A 21,141-nucleotide genomic window follows, 5' to 3' on the forward strand; every position below is an offset into this window, starting at 1 on the left:
GAGAAGACAGGGGACGAAGATGATGACAGCAGCTGCGTTTACTGAATGCTTTACTGGTTGGCCAGGTTCTGTGCTACTATAATTTGTATTAATTTACTCAATCTTTACAACAACAGGTATTAATAGCATCCCCATTTTATAGATAAACAGGCATAAAGCGGATAAATAATTGTCCAAAGTCTCAGAGCAGAGATCTGGACCATCCCTTTGACTGCCTTATACCATGCAGCTGGGTCTCCCTAACCGCTTCACTGACAAAGCAGTCTGTCCATGGCACGATATCTAAAGCTGGACCATGGGTCACTAGTCTCAGTGCGCAGTGGAGCCCTAGACAACGGTTCGGCTTGCCCACTGGCCTCCAGGCAGGCCTTGTGCCATGTACCCTGGCCTCACCTGACCGTGCCGCTGAACAGCACTGGCTCCTGAGGGATGATGGAGAGCTTGCTGCGGAGGTCGGCAAGGCCAATGTCGCTGATCCTCACGCCGTCGATTCTGATGCAGCCTCCAGATAACTCCACCAGCCTGAAGAGGGCCATCCCCAGGGAGGACTTCCCTGATGAGGCAGAAGACCGCAGAAAAGGAGCTCAATTAGCAAATTCTGTGACGACAACACTGGCTCACTCTCAGTGGAAAACATTCCGTTTTTCTATTTCAGCTAGTTGAGGTAATATATAAAAGGATGGCCAGAGACAGAAAAAAGTGACTAACTTTCCTGAGTTACCAAGCACAGGTATTTGAATTACATAGCTTCAGCCCAAGAAGGAGTGCGAGGGGCTGCTTAGCTTCAGGAACAGTTTACAAAGGATTAAATCTTCTCAGACAGAATCAGGAGAAAAGGGTCTCACTGTAGGGATTCGCTTCCATCCCCTTACTATGGCCGAGAGAGAAACTAAGAAAAGGTCTTTCATCGCCAGGGCAGCAGCTGGAGAATGGAAGAGGTTTCAGGAGTGCGGAAAAGTGGAGGACGAGGGGGAATGAAAACCAGTTCTTAAGTTTCTGGTTTGAGTAAATGAGGGACTGCCAGCAACTCTACCATGAGACAGAAGCCTGGTAGAAGCAGGTTCAGGGCAGAAGAATGAGGAGTTCAGCATTAAGGTAAGCAGAACAATTTTTCGTAGATATTCTATCAGGTAGATGTACTCATAACTTATTTAACGAGTGCCCTAAGGTTGTACATTTAGTTTATTTAAATGTATTATAATAATGTGGTGGTATGTACCTCATTGCTCCAAGTTTGCTCCTAACTCAGATGATTTCCTTGGGATAGATTCCCAGAACTGAAATTACTAAGTCAAAAGACAGAAACATTTTAAAAGTTCTCTCGATAAAGTGCCAAATCAAAAAATAAAGGGGGGTTTGACATAGTCCTGTCTACCTTACAGCAACTTGGACACATGGTTTAGATTTAGAACTACAATTTTTTTTAACTGTTAGACCACGTCTCCACAGTGCCTGGCTCTCGACCCTTCCACCCTCCTCCTGCCTCTGTGCTCTGAACGACCTCTCACGAAGAGGTCTGTGATGACTCTGACGTGCTCACTCTGAAGTCATCAAGAATGTAAACATCCTGCCTTGCTCTCAAGGTCTGCCACCACATCCCAGCTGTCGAGATTTGTCCCCTGGGCATACTTCTGACAAACAACCTAATGGGAACCCTGAGAAATATGCATTAATCCTAACACAGCAATCCTCGAGTCTATCTACTGGAAACAAGTTGGGAAGCCTGAGTCATGGAGCAGGACATCTGCTGATGAGGCCTTCTCCTCCTGGAAATAATGACTTCATTCAGGACTAGGGGGACCTGGCTATTGGCCCCTTGTCCAGATAAAAGGAGAGGAAGACATTTCCTGAGTGCTAGGGCACTGCTTTGTTTTAAGGTCTAAGCTAAGGAAGGAGTAGTGCTGCGATTAAGTTGGTCAAGTTGTTCCACTTTAACAAAAGATGCTAAGTTTGGACCACCCTGGGCTGGAAGACTTTATAGTTCTCTGAATCGAGATGACCTCTGCACTGGTGGGATATGCTGGTGTAAAAGGCAAGAAAGTCCTTCTGGTGTCCTTGACCGCAGACACATGAGCTAGCCAAGGCCTATGGATCTTGGAAGAAGCTGTATTAGGATCAGAGTTTAGATTTTTAAATCACGCTATTTATAATTATGTTATTTTTCTTATTTATTCTCGTCTATCACCTATTAAACTTAAGAGTTTAATAAAGTCTTGGGGATTGTTTCAGCCTGTCTGATGTAGCAAAGGGAATCCAAGGAAAAGACCACCTTCTTTGGCTAAGGGTTCTTTTTCTAGTGTCTTGTTTTAACATGAAATAATTTCCTCACGGAGGAAGGAGGAAATGGCTTTTTCTTTTCCTCCTTAGCAGTTTCTTTTAAAGTAAATTGCCAAGAAAAGACAAAAGGCCCTTTTCTCATACCAAGGAAAAAAAAAGCTAGACAAGTTGATGCCAAGTTAAGAATGGAGTCCAGATAACTGACCTCTTACACAAAGTTAAGCAGGTTAGTAAAAGAAGACAGGACTGACTGATCTTTGAAATGCTTTGCAGGGAAGAAAGAAGAAAAGAAATAAAATACCCAAGTCATGACCCTAGAAATCTAAAGGTATATAGCAACACATTTCTAGAAAAAGCATGAAGTAAAATGCTCAAATGAAGGGCAATTACCTATTTCGCTGCAAAGTGACATCAGACCAAGAAAGTAATTTGCCTTTGAAGGATCACAGGTTCCTTATTGGAACAGCGTTAATGTGCTTCTGATAAATATGAGGTTCTACTGACAATATATCAAAAAGTCCTTTAAAATGTTCATATATTTTGACGTTATATAAATAAAGATGTTCACTGCATGCCATCTGTGATAGCTAAAGTTGACAGCAATCTCAATGTCCTGTAAGTTGGGACCAGTTAAATACACCCTCACCCATAATAGAATATTGCATTATGCTACATAAAAATCATGTTAGAGTCATGTTTTAGTATAGTAACTGATGTGGGAAAACATTCATAATTTAAAACACTGGCCAAGGAACAATGTGTGTAAAATGACCTTATTTTTATTAACATATGTATTAACAGAAAAGCCTAAAGAGACACACACCAAAATGTTGGCGGTGGTTACCTCTGGGTTACCACAAGTGTGGTTTGCTATGTGTAATAATTAGAAACAATACTAAATGCTATTAAACAGGGTTAAGAATAAACCGAGAAAATTCAAAAGGGCCTGAGACACTAATTGCTCAACTAACATGGATCTGGTTTGAAGGAATGAAAGAGATACTAAATAAACAGCACATCATGGGCCCCAGACTAAATTCAGACAGAGATGCGAAGGTTTCCGCAGAGGCGGCTCTGCCTCCCGTACCTGACCCTGTCCGGCCCACAATGCCGATCTTCTCCTTGGGTTTGATGGTAAAGGACACTTTCTTCAGGACCAGAGGGAGGTCTTCTCGGTACCTCATCTCTGCATTCTCGAAGGCCACTTCTCCTTCCTGGGGCCAGTCAGGGGGAGGAGCCTTGTTCTTAATTCTGGCAGGTGCTTCCAAGGAGAGAGTCTAGGGAGATTTGAGTGGCTAATTCAGACAGTTGGCAAAACTTTATCACAGAGAAGTAAAATCAGGACAACCACAGTAGCCTCACCAAGGCCACTGTCACCCTGCCCTTTTGCTATGGCAGATTCCCTTGGCAGTGAATGCCAATCACCACTAAACTAGACAGAGGCAGAGTTCAGTGGCTACTAAACACAGCCCAGGAACTGTAATGTTTTGTAAACTTCCTTTGCTCTCAGGAATTCCTCCATGGAGCTGTGTTGGGGGCTGAGGGAGAAAGAAGTTAAGTGGTGGGGCAGGAGGCCTTACACCTTCCTTTAACCACAGCTGTTTTTGTTGCAGTTTCTTAAAAATCACTACCCAAAACAGGATTCCACCATTTGGAAACCACTGGCCTAGACCATAAAGAAACAAAGAAACATTTTTTGTACACCTGATCTGATCTGGCATTCTGACATAGCTCAGTCAATCTAAAAGACACGGATTCTAACCCCAGTTCTGCCACTATTAGCTGTGTGACCTCGTCATGTCACCCCTCTCTCTGGGTCTTAGTTTTCCATCTGCCAATTGTGGGGACTGGGTTAGATAATCTGGGGAATCCATTCCAGCTTTAACATGCTGTCATTATATAATGACCTGGGTAATTTCTGTCATCAACAGTCAGTCACACCTCACAATGTTTCTTTCATTTTTTTTTTTTTTTTTTGGCATGGGCAGGCACCAGGAATCAAACCCAGGTCTCCATTATGGCCGGCAAGAACTCTCTGCCTGCTGAGCCATCGTGGCCTGCTCACACCTCACAATGTTTTAAATCTCTTTGGCACCTAGCCACAGGGCTTTTATAGTCTGATAGGGAAGTAAGGACCATAGATGACAGTGTTCTGAGGGAGAAGTCTGGAGTCTAAAACCACAAGCTGGAAGGACTCCATCCTGGAAAATGTATCCAGGTTAGGAACTGGAAGCCAGTCCTCATGATGTGACCGGTTTGTGCAGGTCCACGCTGCACCACCTCTAACTGTCATCCTGACCTCCCCAGCACGAGAGTTGCACCAACAGCGATGCAGATCAAACATTATACATCCATGTGCTCACACACATCTCTTCCACGGACCAGAACCTTGGACAACAAGGGTAATACATAAAAAGAAAGAATATCAGTGGTAGAATGCTCGCCTTACATGTAGGAAACCCAGGTTTGATTCCCTGACCATGCACCAAAAAAAAAAAAGAAAGAACAGCTATTAGCAGTTTATTTGCCATTCTTTCTGAGAAGAATTGTTTGTAAGTTGGAAAAAATAAACTTGTGGTCAAAACAGGACTTCCAGTGAAGTAGGTCTCTGCTAGAAAATGCAGCTTACATACACTTGGTTCTCAAATGAAAGAGTAGTTTATTAAAACTGTGTTTCTAAGTTAATTACTTGGAACTTGGAATGTGTTCTTCCCACCTAAACAACGTTATACATACTGGTAGTCTCAAGAGAGTTCATAAAATCGATAATCTTGAGAAATGAGTTGAATCTGAGAATCCTATTTGTGACTCTGTTTCTCTCGACAGAAAATTACTTTCAGAGTTCCAACTAGGATACCAGCAAGACACTGCACCTCACAGTAAAACTGTAGGGGTTCCTAGGGGAAGGGGGAAGCGCTAGATAATCTCAGTATCAACTAAATTAATTGGTTTCTAAATTACGAATGCAGTTTAGAAGTAGCTGCAGAGTTTTCAGAACTAGAAGCCCAGGTCCCATCCCAGACCTACTGCACTAGAGTCTCCCAGAGATGAGGCCCATGTTTGTGCCTTGGCCGAAAGTTCAACAGGGGATTCTGATGACTGTCCCAGGCTAAGAACAACTAATTAGACTACAGATTAAAGCAACAGGTGGTTTTAAACACTGTGAGAAAAATGCCACACTCAACTGAACTAAGATCCTGAATACTCTGGATGTTAGCTAATCGTCATAAGCTCCCAATGTGACCACCATTTACAAATACATTTCGAAAGTCTTAAAATATCCTCTTCTCCATTCCATACATGCTTAAGAGACCACTGGCCCACTCAAGTGGGAGAAGATATGAGAGAGAAAACAAGTCTCCTTACACATGGATCCAAGGCAATGAAAAACGTGAAAACCACTCCATGGAGGATGAGACAGCAGTGAAGGGATGGCAGGCAGTCTCACCTTAATGTAGTGGTTGATCCTTTCCACGGAGGTGAATCGAGCTTCTGTCTCAGACGCCAATCTGACCGTAAACTGGAACAGTCCCGTTAACTAACAGTGGAAAGCAAAAGTCTGAGTAAGAATTCATTATCAGCAGCCTCCAGGCCCACACTAGATAGCTTCTTTCATCTTGGAGACCACACAGGATGTGCAGCAGCTGGTTTGAGGGACTGGGTCATTCTCTTAACATTAAGACCAAAAAACCCCCAATCAACTGCAATTCCCAACAAATGCAAACGGCATGGTGACACTGTGGATGCTAACTTTTCTGTCTTCAAAGGCTTTCTATCCATCTATATATTTCCAGTAACATGTATCTGTGACTGAATAACTTCTGGACTTCAGACTTGTACCTGCACCTGCTGTGGCAGTCACAACAAATGGGGAGTGTAACCTGTGAGCAACTAGTAAGAATGCTGGATTCCAAGAAGGCCAAGTACGTGATAGGAGACTGGGAAAAAAGTGAATGCAGAGACCCTGGGTACCCCAGACTGAGGATTCTGAAACAGAACACATGCGATATAAAGTCTTTCCCAACAATTACAGAAGTCTGCAGAACGTGGACAGATGTCTTTGGGTATCTGTGGAGACTTGTATCTCTGGGATTCTCTGGCAACTTATTTATTTTTATCTTGCCAATGTGGAAAAATGTCAAATAAATATGAGTAGAGAGAGCAGTATAATGAACCTCAATATGTCAGTCACCCATTTGAAAAAATTATCAGTGTAAAGCCAATATCCCAAACCAGTTTCCCCCTCCTATGTTATTTAGAAGCAAATCCCAGATATCTTATCTTTCATCCATAAATATTTCAATTTATGTCTCTCTAAAATAGAAAGACTCTAAAAACATATATACAATACCATCACACCTAAAAAATTATCAACAAATCCTTAATAACTTTAAATATCTAATTAGTTGTTTAAGTTCCTAGTTATTTTTTGAGCTATTTAAAGACCTCCAACTATCCCCAGGGACCAGAAGTGTTTATATATATAATGGTATTGGAAAAATTAGCATTAGGAAAGTAAAACACATATAAAGAACATATTAAGGCTATAATATGTCTTGTAAAACTAGGAAGAGGCCGAAGAAGAGAGGGTGGTGAAGACAGAAATCTTCAAATAAAGTTTTCAAAATCATGTTTGCTTATGAGAAAAATAAGCACCTATTTCTCAAACAGTTGCACCAGGATGAAATCCCTTTTTTCCCTAGATTCCAACCCCCACCTGTCTCCCACCCCTAACTGCTCTAGTCAAATCCAGATTGTAGATGCCAAATCAGACAAATCTCGAAGGGTCCAGAGGGAAGACAATGGCTTGGGCAGAACCCCTACTCATACCTCTTCTAGGCCAACAGAAGTAGGACTAAAAGGAGCAAGGATGATGCCCCCACCCTGGATACGGACCTGGACAGCGTAGGAGATGGCAAGACCTGCGTAGGCTGGGGGAATCTGCCCATGCATGAGGACAATCATCAGCCCAGTGGTGGTGATGAGTGCAATGCTGATCAGATCCAGCCGCACAGCTAGCCACCTCATCGCACAAGTGAACAAGAAGAAAGGGGCCTGGTTGTTGTCCAATAGCTCCTGGTACCTGTGAGGAAGACAGATGCCTGATGGGCAAAGAAAGTCCCACACAACACTGATCACAGCTGACGTCAAAGCTCTGGTGAGTAACAGAATGGACGGGAAATATTTAAGCACCCTGTTATAACTGGGAGGTTGACATGGAAACTTAGGAGGGCAAGTATTTCAGGTCTCACTTGTCTAAGGCTTCCTAGTATAAACTTTTCAAAAAAAAAAATAGATTAAAGATGTTGGGGGTGGGGGAATCACTTCAATAGCACAGGGAAAGCATGGGGAAAGATCAAATAAGGAAGTTGCTGCTGAACATTAGAAAAATGTCTTTGGTCAGGGGTTATTTTCTCAAAGACAGAGTGGTTATGTAGGCAAACAGCATAAATGGGCCAAGACCAGGAAAAAGAAACTCTTGGGCTGAATAAGGGAAAGCTCGAATGGCTTCCTGGCACCCCACCATTGGGCCAAATGGTGTTTGTTTTCCGAACCCACGGAACTAGGGAGCAGAGGAAGTGAGCTAAATCGCAGCAAATGAGGCTCAGACAACATGCCGTCATTAGGGGTCCCTGAGAGCAGCTCAGACTCCACCTGAAGCCATGGAACTAGGGAGTAGAGGCAGTGAGCTAAACCACAGCAAATGAGGCTCGGACAACACACTGTCACTAGGGGTTCCAGGGAGCAGCTCAGACCCCTCCTGAAGGCTCAGAGAACAGCACAAAACTATAGCTCCAGAGTGGGAAGTCTGGCCAGGCAAATGTTCTCTGCTTTTATTCCCCACACCTCCAATAATATATGTGCTCTTTAGAGAAAATTTAGAAGGTGCAAAAAAGAGGAAAATATAAAAGTCTCTAATCATACCATCCACTTAAAACCAGTTAATATCCTGCTGCCTTTCCACTACCATATTTTCCTGAAAGCATTCATGTTTGCTGTTAAGTATATACATACATGTACATACACAATATTTTACCTTTTCTTCACCTAAACTTAGGATGTACTTCCTTGAGCTGTTTAACATTTTCTATAAAAAGTTTTTTTTAACCTTTTAATTCTAAATTTTCTTTGAGAATTACCTTTGTAATAGATGATACATGCACAGGATAGAACATTTTAAAGGTACAAAGGTCTCACAATGACAAGTCAGTCTTTCTCCTACCTATCCTCTACTACCCACTTCCCCTTTCCAAAGGTGACTGGCAGTTAGTTTCCTGTGTACCCATTCAGAAGTCATCTAAAGGTAATGCATACAACCACACACTTAAAAGGTAGCATGCCACACTCATGCATCTATACCTTGCTCTTTCACTAATATGTCTTCGTGACTGTTCCATATCAGTAGCATTCAGGACCAAAAACTTAACTCCAAACCTGAATTTTGTCCTACATGCTCCAAAGGGAGTTTACTAAGCGACTGAAATTTATTCAGAGACTATTCCATGAAATCACTAATACCCTTAATAATGAGTTTCAGAACTCTGGCTTTGAAGGGACTCAGACTTTTATTCAATGCCTGGATGCTCGCTCTCCTTCGAGCTCTCTGCCCCCATGACCACTGACCTTTGCAGAAATTCCTGCCCTTTATTGTAAGCATGGATAGTGGCCAGGCCCTGTATGCTGGACGTGATGTGGGAGACGAAAGGTGACTGCGTGATGTTGTCCAGGCGCTTCAGCTCTCGGATCAGGACCCTGGAGAGAGAATGAGTTGCATCAGAGGGGTTCACTGGCAACTCTGGCTTCATCCTCTGCCCAGAAGATGCGGAAACTTCCTATTTACCTGGAGACAATGTGCAACACAGAAAAGAGGATGACGAGGGGTCCCACTGCCACGAGGAACCAAGGGAAAACTCCCGCAATCATGCCAACGCAGAAGAACACGAGGATGACATTCTGGATGAACATCTCAGCCTGGAACGGCAGGCGCACATCAACTGGGGAGACCACACAGGAACAGAGTCAGACCACGGGGCCCAGGAGAACAGAGCCACACAGGAAAGCAAATCAAAAGCAGCTCCCCAAGAATCCTTATCTAAACATTATTTGGTCTTTAGGATGGTCTGAGCATAGAAAAATCTAGAAAACTGGTTGCTCTAATTTTTCTTGTCCTAAGAAAATGTGTCCTTTCTCCCTGCCCCCCCTTTACATTTTTTTCCCTTTTACAAGGTAACATATTTTTATACTACTCATTCTATAATACTTGAAAAATAATATATAAAAAAGAAAAATATAAAAATATAATCTATATGCAAATGATCCCAATGAATTGCTGATGATACTTAAGAAAATTTTTCATCATGGAAATTCTGGAACACAGACAAAAGTCGAAAGAAGGGTACAGAACCTCTAATGATCATTAAAACTTTTTACTCTCCTTGTAGCTATCTTTCCAACCTTCTCTTTTTTAGCTGGACTATTTATATGCAAATCTCAGACATTTTGGTAACATTTGTTTATTTTTCCTTCAGGCTGTCTTCCATTCTTGTGTGTATGTGTGTCTATCAGAAATGAGAACATGTTATGCATCAGTTCTGCCGACCAATGTTTTTGATCCTTCATTACCTCTGACCAGGGCTTTGCAGTGGCCCATCAATGTCTGAAACAAGCTCCTTCTATGGAGGCAGCACAGTGCAGGAGTTAAAAAACACTAGCTCTGCAGTAAAAAAGACCTGGGTTCAACTCCCAGCTTTGTTACCTAATAGCTGTATCATCTTGGGTAAGTAAACCTTTCCAGACATCGGCTTTCTCATGCATTCAACGGGTGAAACAATACCCACCTGGAAGGAAGGCTATAAGGACTAGGATACTGCACGTGAAATATTCAGCCCTCTACGTGGGCACAGTCAGCCCTCATCCAGGTGAGGTAGTGTTACTGTTATTCTGGTCTACTGGAGTAGTTAAGTTCCATTGCCCTGCACAGCCCATTCACATAGTGAATCTACAAAACCTGCCAGAGGGGTGTGGGTCTCCAGGAACCTAAGCACTACCTTATGGTAAACATATGCTCTGGAATCCCAGACACTCTTCTCCAAAGGCTTTATGTTAACTCAACTTGTTTTCAGGTCAAATAAGACTGAACAGGAACTTAAATGAAAAGTGAAAACTCAAACAGGCCCTTAGCCTAAATGCAAGTTGAAATATGGAGAAAATGTTAAGAACTAAAATGTTCCTGGTGGAAAACGAGCAGCCACTGTGCTCTTGGATGCCAAGAAAGCATAAATCTGCACATTTGGTCAATCATCTAGGAAGGCTAGAGAGGACAGTGAGCTCCAGTGCATAAAAGAAAGGATCAGTGATAAATACCTTCATCCAAGTCTTTGGAAAACCTGTTAAGAATCCTTCCTGTGGGGGTAGTGTCAAAAAACTTCATAGGACTTCGAAGGATCCTTCGGAAAAGCTCGTCATGGAGCCGGGAAGAGGCTCTCAGCGTGCCCTGAGGAGTGGAGTACGAAGTGATGATAGCCTGGAGACCCTGGGGCTCAGGGCAGGCTCAGGTCCCATCCATCCAGGTCCTGACTCTGCAGGGGATGGGCAAATGGCCTGGGGCTCACAGTCAACCCCCAAGGGAGAAGGATGTGACTAAGAAAAGGCCGAGACTCAGGGCACACGAGTCATTTCGGTGAGGGCCATGGGCTGCTTCAAGGGTGCTCCCAATGCAGAGAAAACCCGAGGGGACCATGCTGAAGCTGGCCAAGGTAGCCACCGGGGAGGAGGGGCAGAAGCCACCGTGGCATACCTTGACAAAGACAACTCCTCGAATGGCTTTGAGGATCAGCATGACCGCCATGGAGAGGGCATAGATGCTGGCGTAGTACCACATGTGAGGGTTGTCCCTCATGCTGTCGCTCACGAAGGTCTCATTTCCTCGGGTCACAGTGGAGTTCTGTTGGTAGGGAAGGCTGGGTGAGGCTGACACCCGAGTACAGCCACGAGCCCCTGCTCAGGGCCTTCCTCAGCTCTGGGGAGAGGGTTCAGGGTAAGGGCTCTGGGATCTGGCTGAGGCCAACCCAAGGCTGGCTTTGCCCTCCTCCACCTCCTCCTCTTTTTTCTACTGGGTGACGGCAGCCAGTTGCATATATCCTGCTGACAAGGAGCTCTACTGCCCTATGAGCTGTTCAGGAGGTTTTCTGTCTTGTGAGGTTACATTAGGGACTCATCTTTTTCATCCTGGGTAATCCCTGGTCACTGCCCCTCTTCATTGAAAACTAAAAGCAGTTCCCACAAGAACAGCCAGGGACTGTGGAAAGAGATGGCCACATTCTTAGAATATGAGTGAGCAGGCTTTACCCCACTTCCTTGCTTGATCCAGTAACTCAACCACCAGGTGCTGAACGCAGTGCTGCCCACGTTCAGCATGAAGAGAGACATTATGATGAGGAAGGCTAAGGGTCCGCCAGCAGCCCTGATGTAGACGGCATAGACTGACCAGGGCACGGAACCCTGACCCTTCTCTTCCACTTGCACTAGCTGCCCTAGGGAGGAAAGAAAGACACATGAACATACAAGGAAAATCTACTCTTCCCTAAGGAAATCACCTATTGAGCAACAGAATCAAAGAGAGCCTATAGCTTCACAGGGCTCTAGGTTAGAATTATTTCCTCTTTACCAGAAGCATGCATTCACCCACTTAACGTTTACGGAGCACCTACATGAATTGGGTGCAGAATGAGACCCTGGGGTGGTAAAGAGGACTGAGACCATGTCCCTGCCCTTGAGGAGCTGAGTCTGGTAACAGGCAGACGATTAAACAGATAACTATGGCAGAATGTGCTAAATGCTGTGATAGAACTGCATGCAGGGCAGCCTGGGAATGCACAGGAAGCATACCTAACCTACTTGGGGGAGGAGTACGAGTCGTTGGGGGGAGGTTTCAGGGGAGACTTTCTATTGCATCATGAAAGGTAGGCCAGAGTTGACCAGGTAGGGCGACAACAGGAAGAGGAAATAAGAGGAACAAAGGCATAGAGATAGGAAAATCAACAATCATGGCCATTTGGCACTAATGGATTAATATGTCAATATAGGGAGTGGCAAGATGTAAGGCTGGGGTTCAGATGATAAAGGAAGTGTACTTTTCTTCTAGATCAGAACTTCTCAAAAGAATGGGGTTATAGGAGGTATCAGGATTTGACTCCCTGAGTCCTGTTGCATGAGGTAGGTCTGGAATCGCCAGACTTACCTCAAGTCATCAAAAGGCTTCATGCAAAAGTGAGTGAGTTGGTTGGTCTCCTGTTTTCAACTAGATCTCTCGGCTATCTGGGTGGAGGACAGATTTAAAAGGAGGCAGTTGCAACACTCTATGTACAAGATGATAAAGTCCTGAAGTAGGGCCACGGCAATGGGGGTAGAGTCCAGGGAATGGGTTAGAGAAGCATTCAGGAGGTGCATTTGGTAGGACATGGTGATCAGCGGGCTGTGGGAGGACAGGAAGGATTCAAGGCTACCTCCTAGGGTCTCCCTGGTGTGGCCAGGTGATGGGTGCTGATACAAGATTACAGAGAAACAGCAATACAGGGGCTTCTACTCTCCCTCACAAATAATGCTTAATAACCTTGGAATAAGCCACACACACCTTGAGCACTTTAAGAGTTGGGAGTACCCAGGTTAGTATGTCTTTGCCATCTGTGCTGTGTTTGTGTTTTCTGTTTGAGTAAGGTATCTCAAATCACACCTAAATTTAAAATTTCAAACATGTTTTCTTAAAAGAAAGAAAAGAGGCAAGGAATAATAACTGAGAATGGCCCACTACTGACACCAAATGTCTGCTTGCAGTGTTAAGAAAAAGGAGAGAAAACAGCTCCATCCCCAAAGCAGTGGTATATCCAAGAGAGGCCCTAAGTCAGGTAGGAGGTGACTGAACAAAAAGAGCTTTTCAACAGCCTTTTAAGAACCATGTTTTTCTTCTCTTTTGTAAATGGATATGCAGCTTAAAATTCTCCTAGGTGAAAATGCCCAACATATTTCCAGTACATTTTCTAACTTCCAAGATTTGTTTCAGTTTTATCAATTAAATGGGAGAGTCAAGTCAACCCTGGCTGGAACTCTTCACTTTGGTACTGGCAACACCCTTCTCTTGACAAACTGATAAGTGTTTGATTAAGACACAAGAACTACTATGGACCAGGCTGAAGGGTGTAGCTGGAACACCTGCTTTGGCTGGGACTGGCTTTCAAAAACCACAGATGAATCACAGCAGGGAAAGGTATATCTTTACCCACCATCCAATTTTTCTTTACTCAGGGTGACTCAGCTGTGATCACACTACACCTAACCCCACCCTGCACAGTAAAGAAAGGGCAGAAGACTAAAGTTAATTCCTATCGCTGTGGTCTGTTTAAACAAACAGAAGGTGCCACACAGTCTCCCAATATTATGTAAGAATCCTACTGTTCCAAGCCGGGTACTCTAGAACACACAGTGTTCTCAAATATCATGAATTACTACATGGCATAAATTCCTATAAGACACTTTAAATGATAAATACACAATTTCAAAAAAAGTCATTACCTTCCTCTGGTTTCACCACTTTCTCCTTCTTTACTGATCCTGTTTTAGGACCCTTGTCTTGTGATTTCTTCTGTGAGCCACTAGTTTCCTTTTTGGAATTAACCTAATTAAAAAAAAAATTTGGTTCCAGGCATGGCATGATCATCCAGGTGCAGGACACATCAGAGAACTATCTAAGAGGCAGCTGTTTTCATTAAAAAGAGATTCGTCTGGCTTCTTAAAAGGGCATTTATACCCACTTCTTCCACTTCCTCACTAAATCCTTGAGATCTGGGTTCCTACCCTGTTATTCCATTTTTATTGCTCCCCTAAAGCTGCTAAAGACCTACACTCCAACCACAGTGGCCTTTATTCCACTCTTCCCCACTCTAACTTGTCCACAGCCTTAGGACACATTATTCCCCTCCTCGCATTTCTGATCCCTCACATCACTAAATCAAATCCACAGATCTGTTGTGACCCCAGAACAACCCCAAACTTCTCAGCCTGGTTTTGCAGGATCTCTACACTCTGGCCCTGGCCTGATCCTGCAAATTTCTCCCCCACTTCACTGTCACCCATGGCTCCAACTCTCCAGCCACCCTGGATTTCACACCATTCCCCACACCACACTTCAATTTCCTAATCCTGTGCCTTTGCGCACTGGCTCCTCCACCCGGGATGCCCCACCCCTCAGCCCAAGCTCAGTCACAGCTGTTTCCACTCAGAGGGTTTCAAATCTATATCTCCAGGAGGTATAGGATTCACCACCCCCAGGCCTCCCCTGGTACTGTGTCAGGGCCTCTATTATAGCACATGGCTATGTGTGTGGCCTGCTGTCACAGTCCACCTGTGAGAGCAACACTCTTCTCTGGGAGATCGTGAACTCCGAGGCAGAGATGATGGCTCACTCACAGCTATATCCTGCACAGGGTCTGGCACTGACAACTTCCCATAAGAGGACTTAAACATTTATCAGACTGAATCTGAGATAACAAGACAGGGCTTTCTGCTCTCTTTCCAGGTTCCTCCTTATATTTTTATATAGGAATTTCCCTTAATATGGTTCACTACATTTAACTTTATGTCACAGGCTAGCCTCATGCCCTCAATTGGCTAAGCAGGTTATAAAATATGGTCACATCTGGAACACGTGAAATGGCTCTAACATTTAAATTATTTACTACAGTGCACAAATAAATGCACTAAAGGAAAATTTACCATTTGTTGATCTGTAAAAACATCGCATTATTATTTCATGTAATCTATACAATAACTCTAAGAGGAGATATTCACTTTTTAAGACAAGGATATTGAAGCACAAAAAAGTTAAGTGACATACTTAAAATCTGGTCCCTCTGCTACAACACATGGACTCTTAGCATTCTTTTGCTATTTCATATTTCAGTTTCTCTCCCTCTCATTCTTTTTCCCTGTGTCTACAGTGAGGAAGAAATCATCAAGAGTTCACAGTACCCTGAGAGCCACAGAGAGTTCATAAAATCCAACTAAACTCAGGTGTGCCCAAAGAAGTCAATAATGACACTTGGAATATTTGAGTTGAATTAAAAAGGCTAATGACCCATCAGTCATGAACAGTTAGCTATACTGTACCCAAAATCAAATGGAATGAAAACCAAAGATTGAGCAGAAATCGCAGGAAAAGTCCCAATAGCTTTCTGTTTTCATCCCTCTCACATGTCAAAATGACCTGAGAGCCAAAAAAGAAGTTTATAGCCCAAGCTGAGTGCACACCTAGGATCCTAGGGCTCCTTATCACAGAATAAGAGGTAAATATGAGAGCAGGATGGCCAGTCTCTTTGGTGAGCTCTGACTCAGTCTGCACTTGGACTGTACCCAATAGAGAGCCCAGGGTACAGCTGTGGAAAACTGCTATCGTCTGCACTGCTACAGGAGACAGGGCAGGGCAGCAGAGCAGAGAGGGAGCCTGGAGTCAAACTGCCCTTACTGGCAACTGTTCTAAGCTTCAGTTTCCTTATCTATAAAAGTGGGGAGTAGCCCTATTTTGCCATGTAGCTTTGTTAAAATGACTAAATGAGATGATAATTAAGAAGTGCCTAAGTGCCTTAGTCAGCAACTAAGATACAATGGACCATTTTCAAAAGTATGAACGGTTTAATTTCCCTTCCCAGCACCTTATTCCCTTATTAAAAAAAAAAAAAAAAACTTTATGTTTCAATCAGGATGTGCGGGGGTTTAGACACTAAGCTACAAATGAACACAGTACCATCCTCTCCCAGCCCCGCCAGTGGGCCTATGCTCCTCTCCCTGCCACTGCTGCTTCAGGAAGTTCTCAGGTCACCACCCCCACCATGCTGCTCTCCTAGAGCAGAATCCAAATGTGAACTAAAGTGCAGCAGGCTGGTTTCAAAAAGGAGGCCCCTGCCAAGAAGGCAGACACTGAGCTCAGCTGGGACCATCGACTCACTATAGCCATGTGCCCCTTGCTTGGAAAGGAGGAGACACAAACACAACTGGAAACTTACCTCAACTGGGGGTGTCTCTCCCAGCAACAGGTTATTAAAAATGGTGGCATAATCACCATTTAAATTCATCAGTTCCTCATGGGTACCTCTTTCTGTAATACAGCCCTCTTTCATGAAAATCACTTCATCACAATCGACCAGGTACTGGAGACAAAGGTGGGGACTTTGATTAACATTGTTAATATTTATGCAAAAACATTCAAATACCTACACCGTAGTTCAGTGGCGCTCAATCAGGGCGGCAGTTTAGCCTCCCAGAGGACACTTAGCAACATTTGGAGACATTTTTTATTTTCACAACCAGGAGTGGGAGTGTGCTGCTGGCATCGAGTGGGCAGAGGCCAGGGGAAGCCACTAATCACCCTACAATGCAAAGGGCAGCCCCACCCCCAACAGTTATCCAATCAAAATGTCACTAGTCCCAAGACTGAGAAACCCTGCTTTAGTTTATAGGGCCTTGTGACATTAGTTCAAAGAGCAGTTCCTCCAGTATTTGAGATGAATCCACTGATCAGGCCACAGAGGCCTTACATCAAACTCCATGTTTTCTCACTGAATTAACAAGTGCACGTAACTACAGACTTTCTGTGGCAGAATGGGGGATTAGCCCCCCAAACTTGAAAACATACACAAAGCAGATGGCAGCATCCTTGAGCTGCTCTCCACAGTGGCTGCATGTCATGGAATGACAAAGGGAGAACAGTTTGTTTTTGTAACAGTTTCCATTTGCATATAGATGTTAACTATGCTTTCCAAACAATCTCATACCCAAACTCCATTTTCAGCCTCCTCTTCTCAGCCCTTTCACTTGCTGTTTTATATGCAGAAGATAATATGCTCCAAGGATCTCTGATTCAGATGGCCAGTTGGTACACTGGGACAATGAGCTTTATTGGGACAATGAGCTAGATGCTATTTGCTGAGGAAATGAAATTCCTGCTTCCAGGAACCTCGAGGAGCCCCAAGAAGGTACCTGCACCAAGCCCACCTTCCTGTTCTGATCCTGCAAGCCATGAGGGCAGCCTGGGAAGAAAGCACCATACCTGTAACTGGTGGGTAACAAACAGAACCGTCTTGGACTTGAGGTGCTTCTGGATGGCACTGTTGAAGATGTGGTTGCCCACGTGGGCATCTAAGGCACTGAGGGGGTCATCCAGGATATAGATGTTCCTGTCGCTGTACAAGGCCCGGGCAAGGCTGATCCTCTGGCGCTGCCCACCACTCAGGTTGGCTCCCCGCTCACCAATCTACAGGAGCCCAGAAAGCACAGTGAAGCCCCTGGCTCTTGTCCAGAACCGTGCGTGGTGGCAACCCTGATCATCTCTTCCCGCTCCCACCCGAAACCAGCTCCTTTTCTTGGCTTCCCCAGGGTGAACTGTCATTATGGCCCTCCCAGGGCCCAGGCCAAGACGGGAGGAGTCAGGCAGATTCCTCTTCCCTCACAGCTATCTGATTACACATGAATCCTACATCCAGCCTTGCCACTGCTCATTGGCAATCCATTCTCCACATGGCAGAAAGATCTACCCTATACACAAGGCTGACCATGTCCCTACCCTTGTTCAAAACCTTTCAAGAGCCTTTTAACGTCTAAAGAATGGAACTGAAACACCCGAACTCGGCACAAGAAGAAATTCCCTGGCCACCTGGCCTTCCCAGTAGCCCTCTCAGCCTACACTGTACAACCCCCTATACATCCGGGGATCTACATCCTGGGAATTATGTGTACATTATGGAAAACACACAACTACTGTGGTGCCTTTTCCTGGATTGTTTCTGCTCTGTTCCTCTGTGAAACCTCTCCCAATCTCTTCTCCACTAGCACCCGAATGAAAGGGGACTCTTTCATCACATTATTTTGTGCCAATTTTTTTGAGTTTCTTGCCCCCTGGACTGTAAGCTTCTTGATGGTGCAGATTAATGTCCTTTTTCTTTATATTACCAGGGCATGGAGCCAGTACCTGAAAGATGTTTACTAAACCAACAAATGAGGAGCTCAATTGTCAAATGGTAACTTCGTTCTACATTTTAAAACAACCAACAAACTTGTCCTTAAAAATTATTCAATTAAGTCAGTGGTCTTCAAAATTTGAGCATCAGAATTTTCTGCAGAGCTTGTTAAAACAAACTGTTGGGCCCCACTACAAGAATTTCTGATTCAGTAGGTCTGGACTGGGGCCTAAGAACTGGCATTTCTAACAAGTTCTGGGTGTTGCCGCCGCTGCCAAGATTTGAGAACCTCTAACCTAACCGGACCATTCACCAGATTCGGTACAAGGGATTTAACTGAAGTCAGCAGAATAAAAGTGCAACCCCAGAGACCTCTAGGGCAGCTCATGAGAGAAAGGCTTCAACACTGGATAGCACAAACTCGTTCCAGAGTGACGCTCTGGAAACTACCCTGGGGTAGAGAACAAAGAGAGACAGCACAGATTTAAGTCCTCATCCTTTCTGGTGGCCACACAAAGGGCTCCCTAAAGATTATCTGGGTGAGAAGTAGGCAAAATGAAACTCAGGGAGGAAGTTCAACATGCACATGCTTGACCTGGCAGTTAAAAATGAATAAAGTAAAAAGATATTAACTCTGATGCAACAACGGGAATTTATTTTAAACTCCCATGATATATGTAATCCTTATAGGCTTAAAACAACTAGTGCTTCTACCCTAAGGAACAGATGTTTGCCTAACTTAAAGTCCCAAGGAAAGCAAAACTGCCTGTACAGGTTCACCTCCTAAGCATCCATGAACTTTTGGAGCAGCTCTGGCACAGCCCTGCTACCCATCCCCCACAGCCCTCTCTGCTAAACACACTGCTCCACTGGGGGCAGAAGGCCTGTACCTCAGTCAGGTCGCTGTTGGGAAGAATGGCTAGGTCAGGCCTCAGGCAGCAGCTGTTCAGCACAGAGTTGTATCTGAAAGACACACAGAGATCCAGTGTCAGGGACACCGGAACAGAATCTGCTAACTTGGGCTGCCTGGTGTCTTATGCAGCCAAAATGGAAAGCATGACAGAAACCAAACATTCCTTGCCTTTCTTCATCAAATTCCTTCCCAAAGAGGATGTTGTCTCTCAGAGTGGCATTGCGGATCCAGGCCTGCTGGGCCACATAGGCAAAGGTTCCACTCACCGCAATGCTGCCTTCCAAAAGGGTCATCTAGGGAGAGAGACACCCACCATTCAATGGCATCATAACTCAAAACCATTACCTGGAGCCAACAAAACCTGCTATATTCCACAATGGAATCTAAAAAGTTTTGGCAATTCCTTTGGATGCTTTTTGGACCCAAATCCAGATCTCTCCTTTGTTCCAAAGGAGTTGCCATGGCCACAAAAACCAAAGTTCTCCTTAAGCAAGTGTTTTGGGAGCCCAGCACAACCTCTCTGGCTTAAATGAACAAATACTTCATTCAGCAGCCCATTTGTGACTTTACATCCTTTCTTCCTAATTGCAAACTGTTTTAACTAAGCAAAATGCAAACAAGAAGGTCCTTCAGAACTCTCCTGGAGAGGATACTGTAAGGATTTAGAGCAAGTCACTGTCTAAAGATAAGGGTAGGCCAACTCATCCACAGAATGCTGTTGGCTAGATCAGCGGCTTTGCAAAAGGAGGATCAAAGGGAAAAAGAAATTGCCAACTTAGATATCAACTTGTATTCTATAGTCTTCATATAGTGATGGTGGTCCTTCCTCTCCAACATGAAAGCCCTGCATGATGAGTCACGTGCTTTGAACTGTATTTTCAGTCATAGTGATTGATACATCCATGTAACTGATAGAGCCATTGATATAAGTATCCATTTTTATCTTCTTTCATGGTTTCTTTTGGGACTGAGAGTATATATTTGTCTTGGGTTAGGGATATGATCTATATAGCTTTGAAACAAAGCTCTGTGCTGCATTTGTGTATCTAGAAGGCCTGGCTCACCAATCAGAGCTCAAACTCCTTGATGACATTAGTGTTTGCTTCATCTTTTAATTCTGACATAAGGTACTCGATGAATCCGTGATGAGTAAAAGGCATGAGAATGAACCCCACTGGGGTTCACTGGGTGTCCACTGAGCTCCCTTCCAGATACGCTGCTACCAAGGGGCAGGAATGTGGGTGGAGGGGACATGAGGCAGACCAAGGGTTCATTCTGTTTCCACCTGTCCTGACTCTTCCAGGGACAAGTTCATTTTACCCGAGAATTCTGCTAAGCAGAATAGAGAGAAGGAAGCCAGAAAATACCATGTCAATAAACAAAATCTTACCTGGCCTAAAATGGCTGATATGAGAGAGGTTTTTCCACTTCCCACGCTGCCACAGATTCCGACCAGTTTACCCTGGACAAAGTACAGAGAGAAGGAGATCATTAAGACACTACTGAGCACTCTTCTCTAGAACACCTCATCCTTTTGAGGAGAAACATAACTAGAGTCAATTGATACAGGAACTGTCACCCTGATCACCCAACCAGGCACTTGTTTCCGTAGCCACCGATTTCATGGTTTCTGTAAGGACACACACAGGTGACAGACATGCAGGCCCTTTGGAAAAATTAAATGTGCCCCACACTAAAGCATGAGGTATCCCACCATCGATTTCACAAAGGCCCAGTCCTTTCCTAGCTCAGTGGTACTCTAAATTGTTCCTTTGCTTGTTTTTGAGGTTTATCTGGAAGGGAGAGCCAGGGCCCTCGAAAGATATTTTAAGATGATTTTCCTCTAGGTTGTTCTAAATTATTATAAGCTCTAAATTATGGACACTGTTGTTTCCCTATCTTTACAAAATATTCCAAGAACCCTAAGGAATATTTATGCCATCAATC

General features: G+C 44.2%; 1 protein-coding gene across 6 annotated transcripts in view; it reads right to left on the reverse strand.

The window, feature by feature from the left end:
* The window catches only part of ABCC5 (ATP binding cassette subfamily C member 5), a 94,468-nt gene that overhangs the window by 14,631 nt on the left and 58,696 nt on the right, over positions 1-21,141 (reverse strand). For all 6 annotated transcript variants that reach the window (XM_077117720.1, XM_077117717.1, XM_077117714.1 and 3 more), the window contains 15 exons: positions 20,585-20,656; positions 19,363-19,487; positions 19,172-19,244; positions 17,375-17,578; positions 16,332-16,475; positions 13,846-13,948; positions 11,626-11,810; positions 11,075-11,221; positions 10,642-10,771; positions 9,119-9,272; positions 8,902-9,030; positions 7,174-7,360; positions 5,726-5,815; positions 3,365-3,554; positions 394-553 (listed from right to left, as the gene is read on the reverse strand). In XM_077117720.1, the coding sequence (XP_076973835.1) occupies positions 394-553; positions 3,365-3,554; positions 5,726-5,815; positions 7,174-7,360; positions 8,902-9,030; positions 9,119-9,272; positions 10,642-10,771; positions 11,075-11,221; positions 11,626-11,810; positions 13,846-13,948; positions 16,332-16,475; positions 17,375-17,578; positions 19,172-19,244; positions 19,363-19,487; positions 20,585-20,656 (2,093 nt within the window). The remainder of the gene's footprint in view (positions 1-393; positions 554-3,364; positions 3,555-5,725; positions 5,816-7,173; positions 7,361-8,901; positions 9,031-9,118; positions 9,273-10,641; positions 10,772-11,074; positions 11,222-11,625; positions 11,811-13,845; positions 13,949-16,331; positions 16,476-17,374; positions 17,579-19,171; positions 19,245-19,362; positions 19,488-20,584; positions 20,657-21,141) is intronic.

Source organism: Tamandua tetradactyla, chromosome 10 (assembly GCF_023851605.1).
Source record: "Tamandua tetradactyla isolate mTamTet1 chromosome 10, mTamTet1.pri, whole genome shotgun sequence".
NCBI lineage: Eukaryota > Metazoa > Chordata > Mammalia > Pilosa > Myrmecophagidae > Tamandua > Tamandua tetradactyla.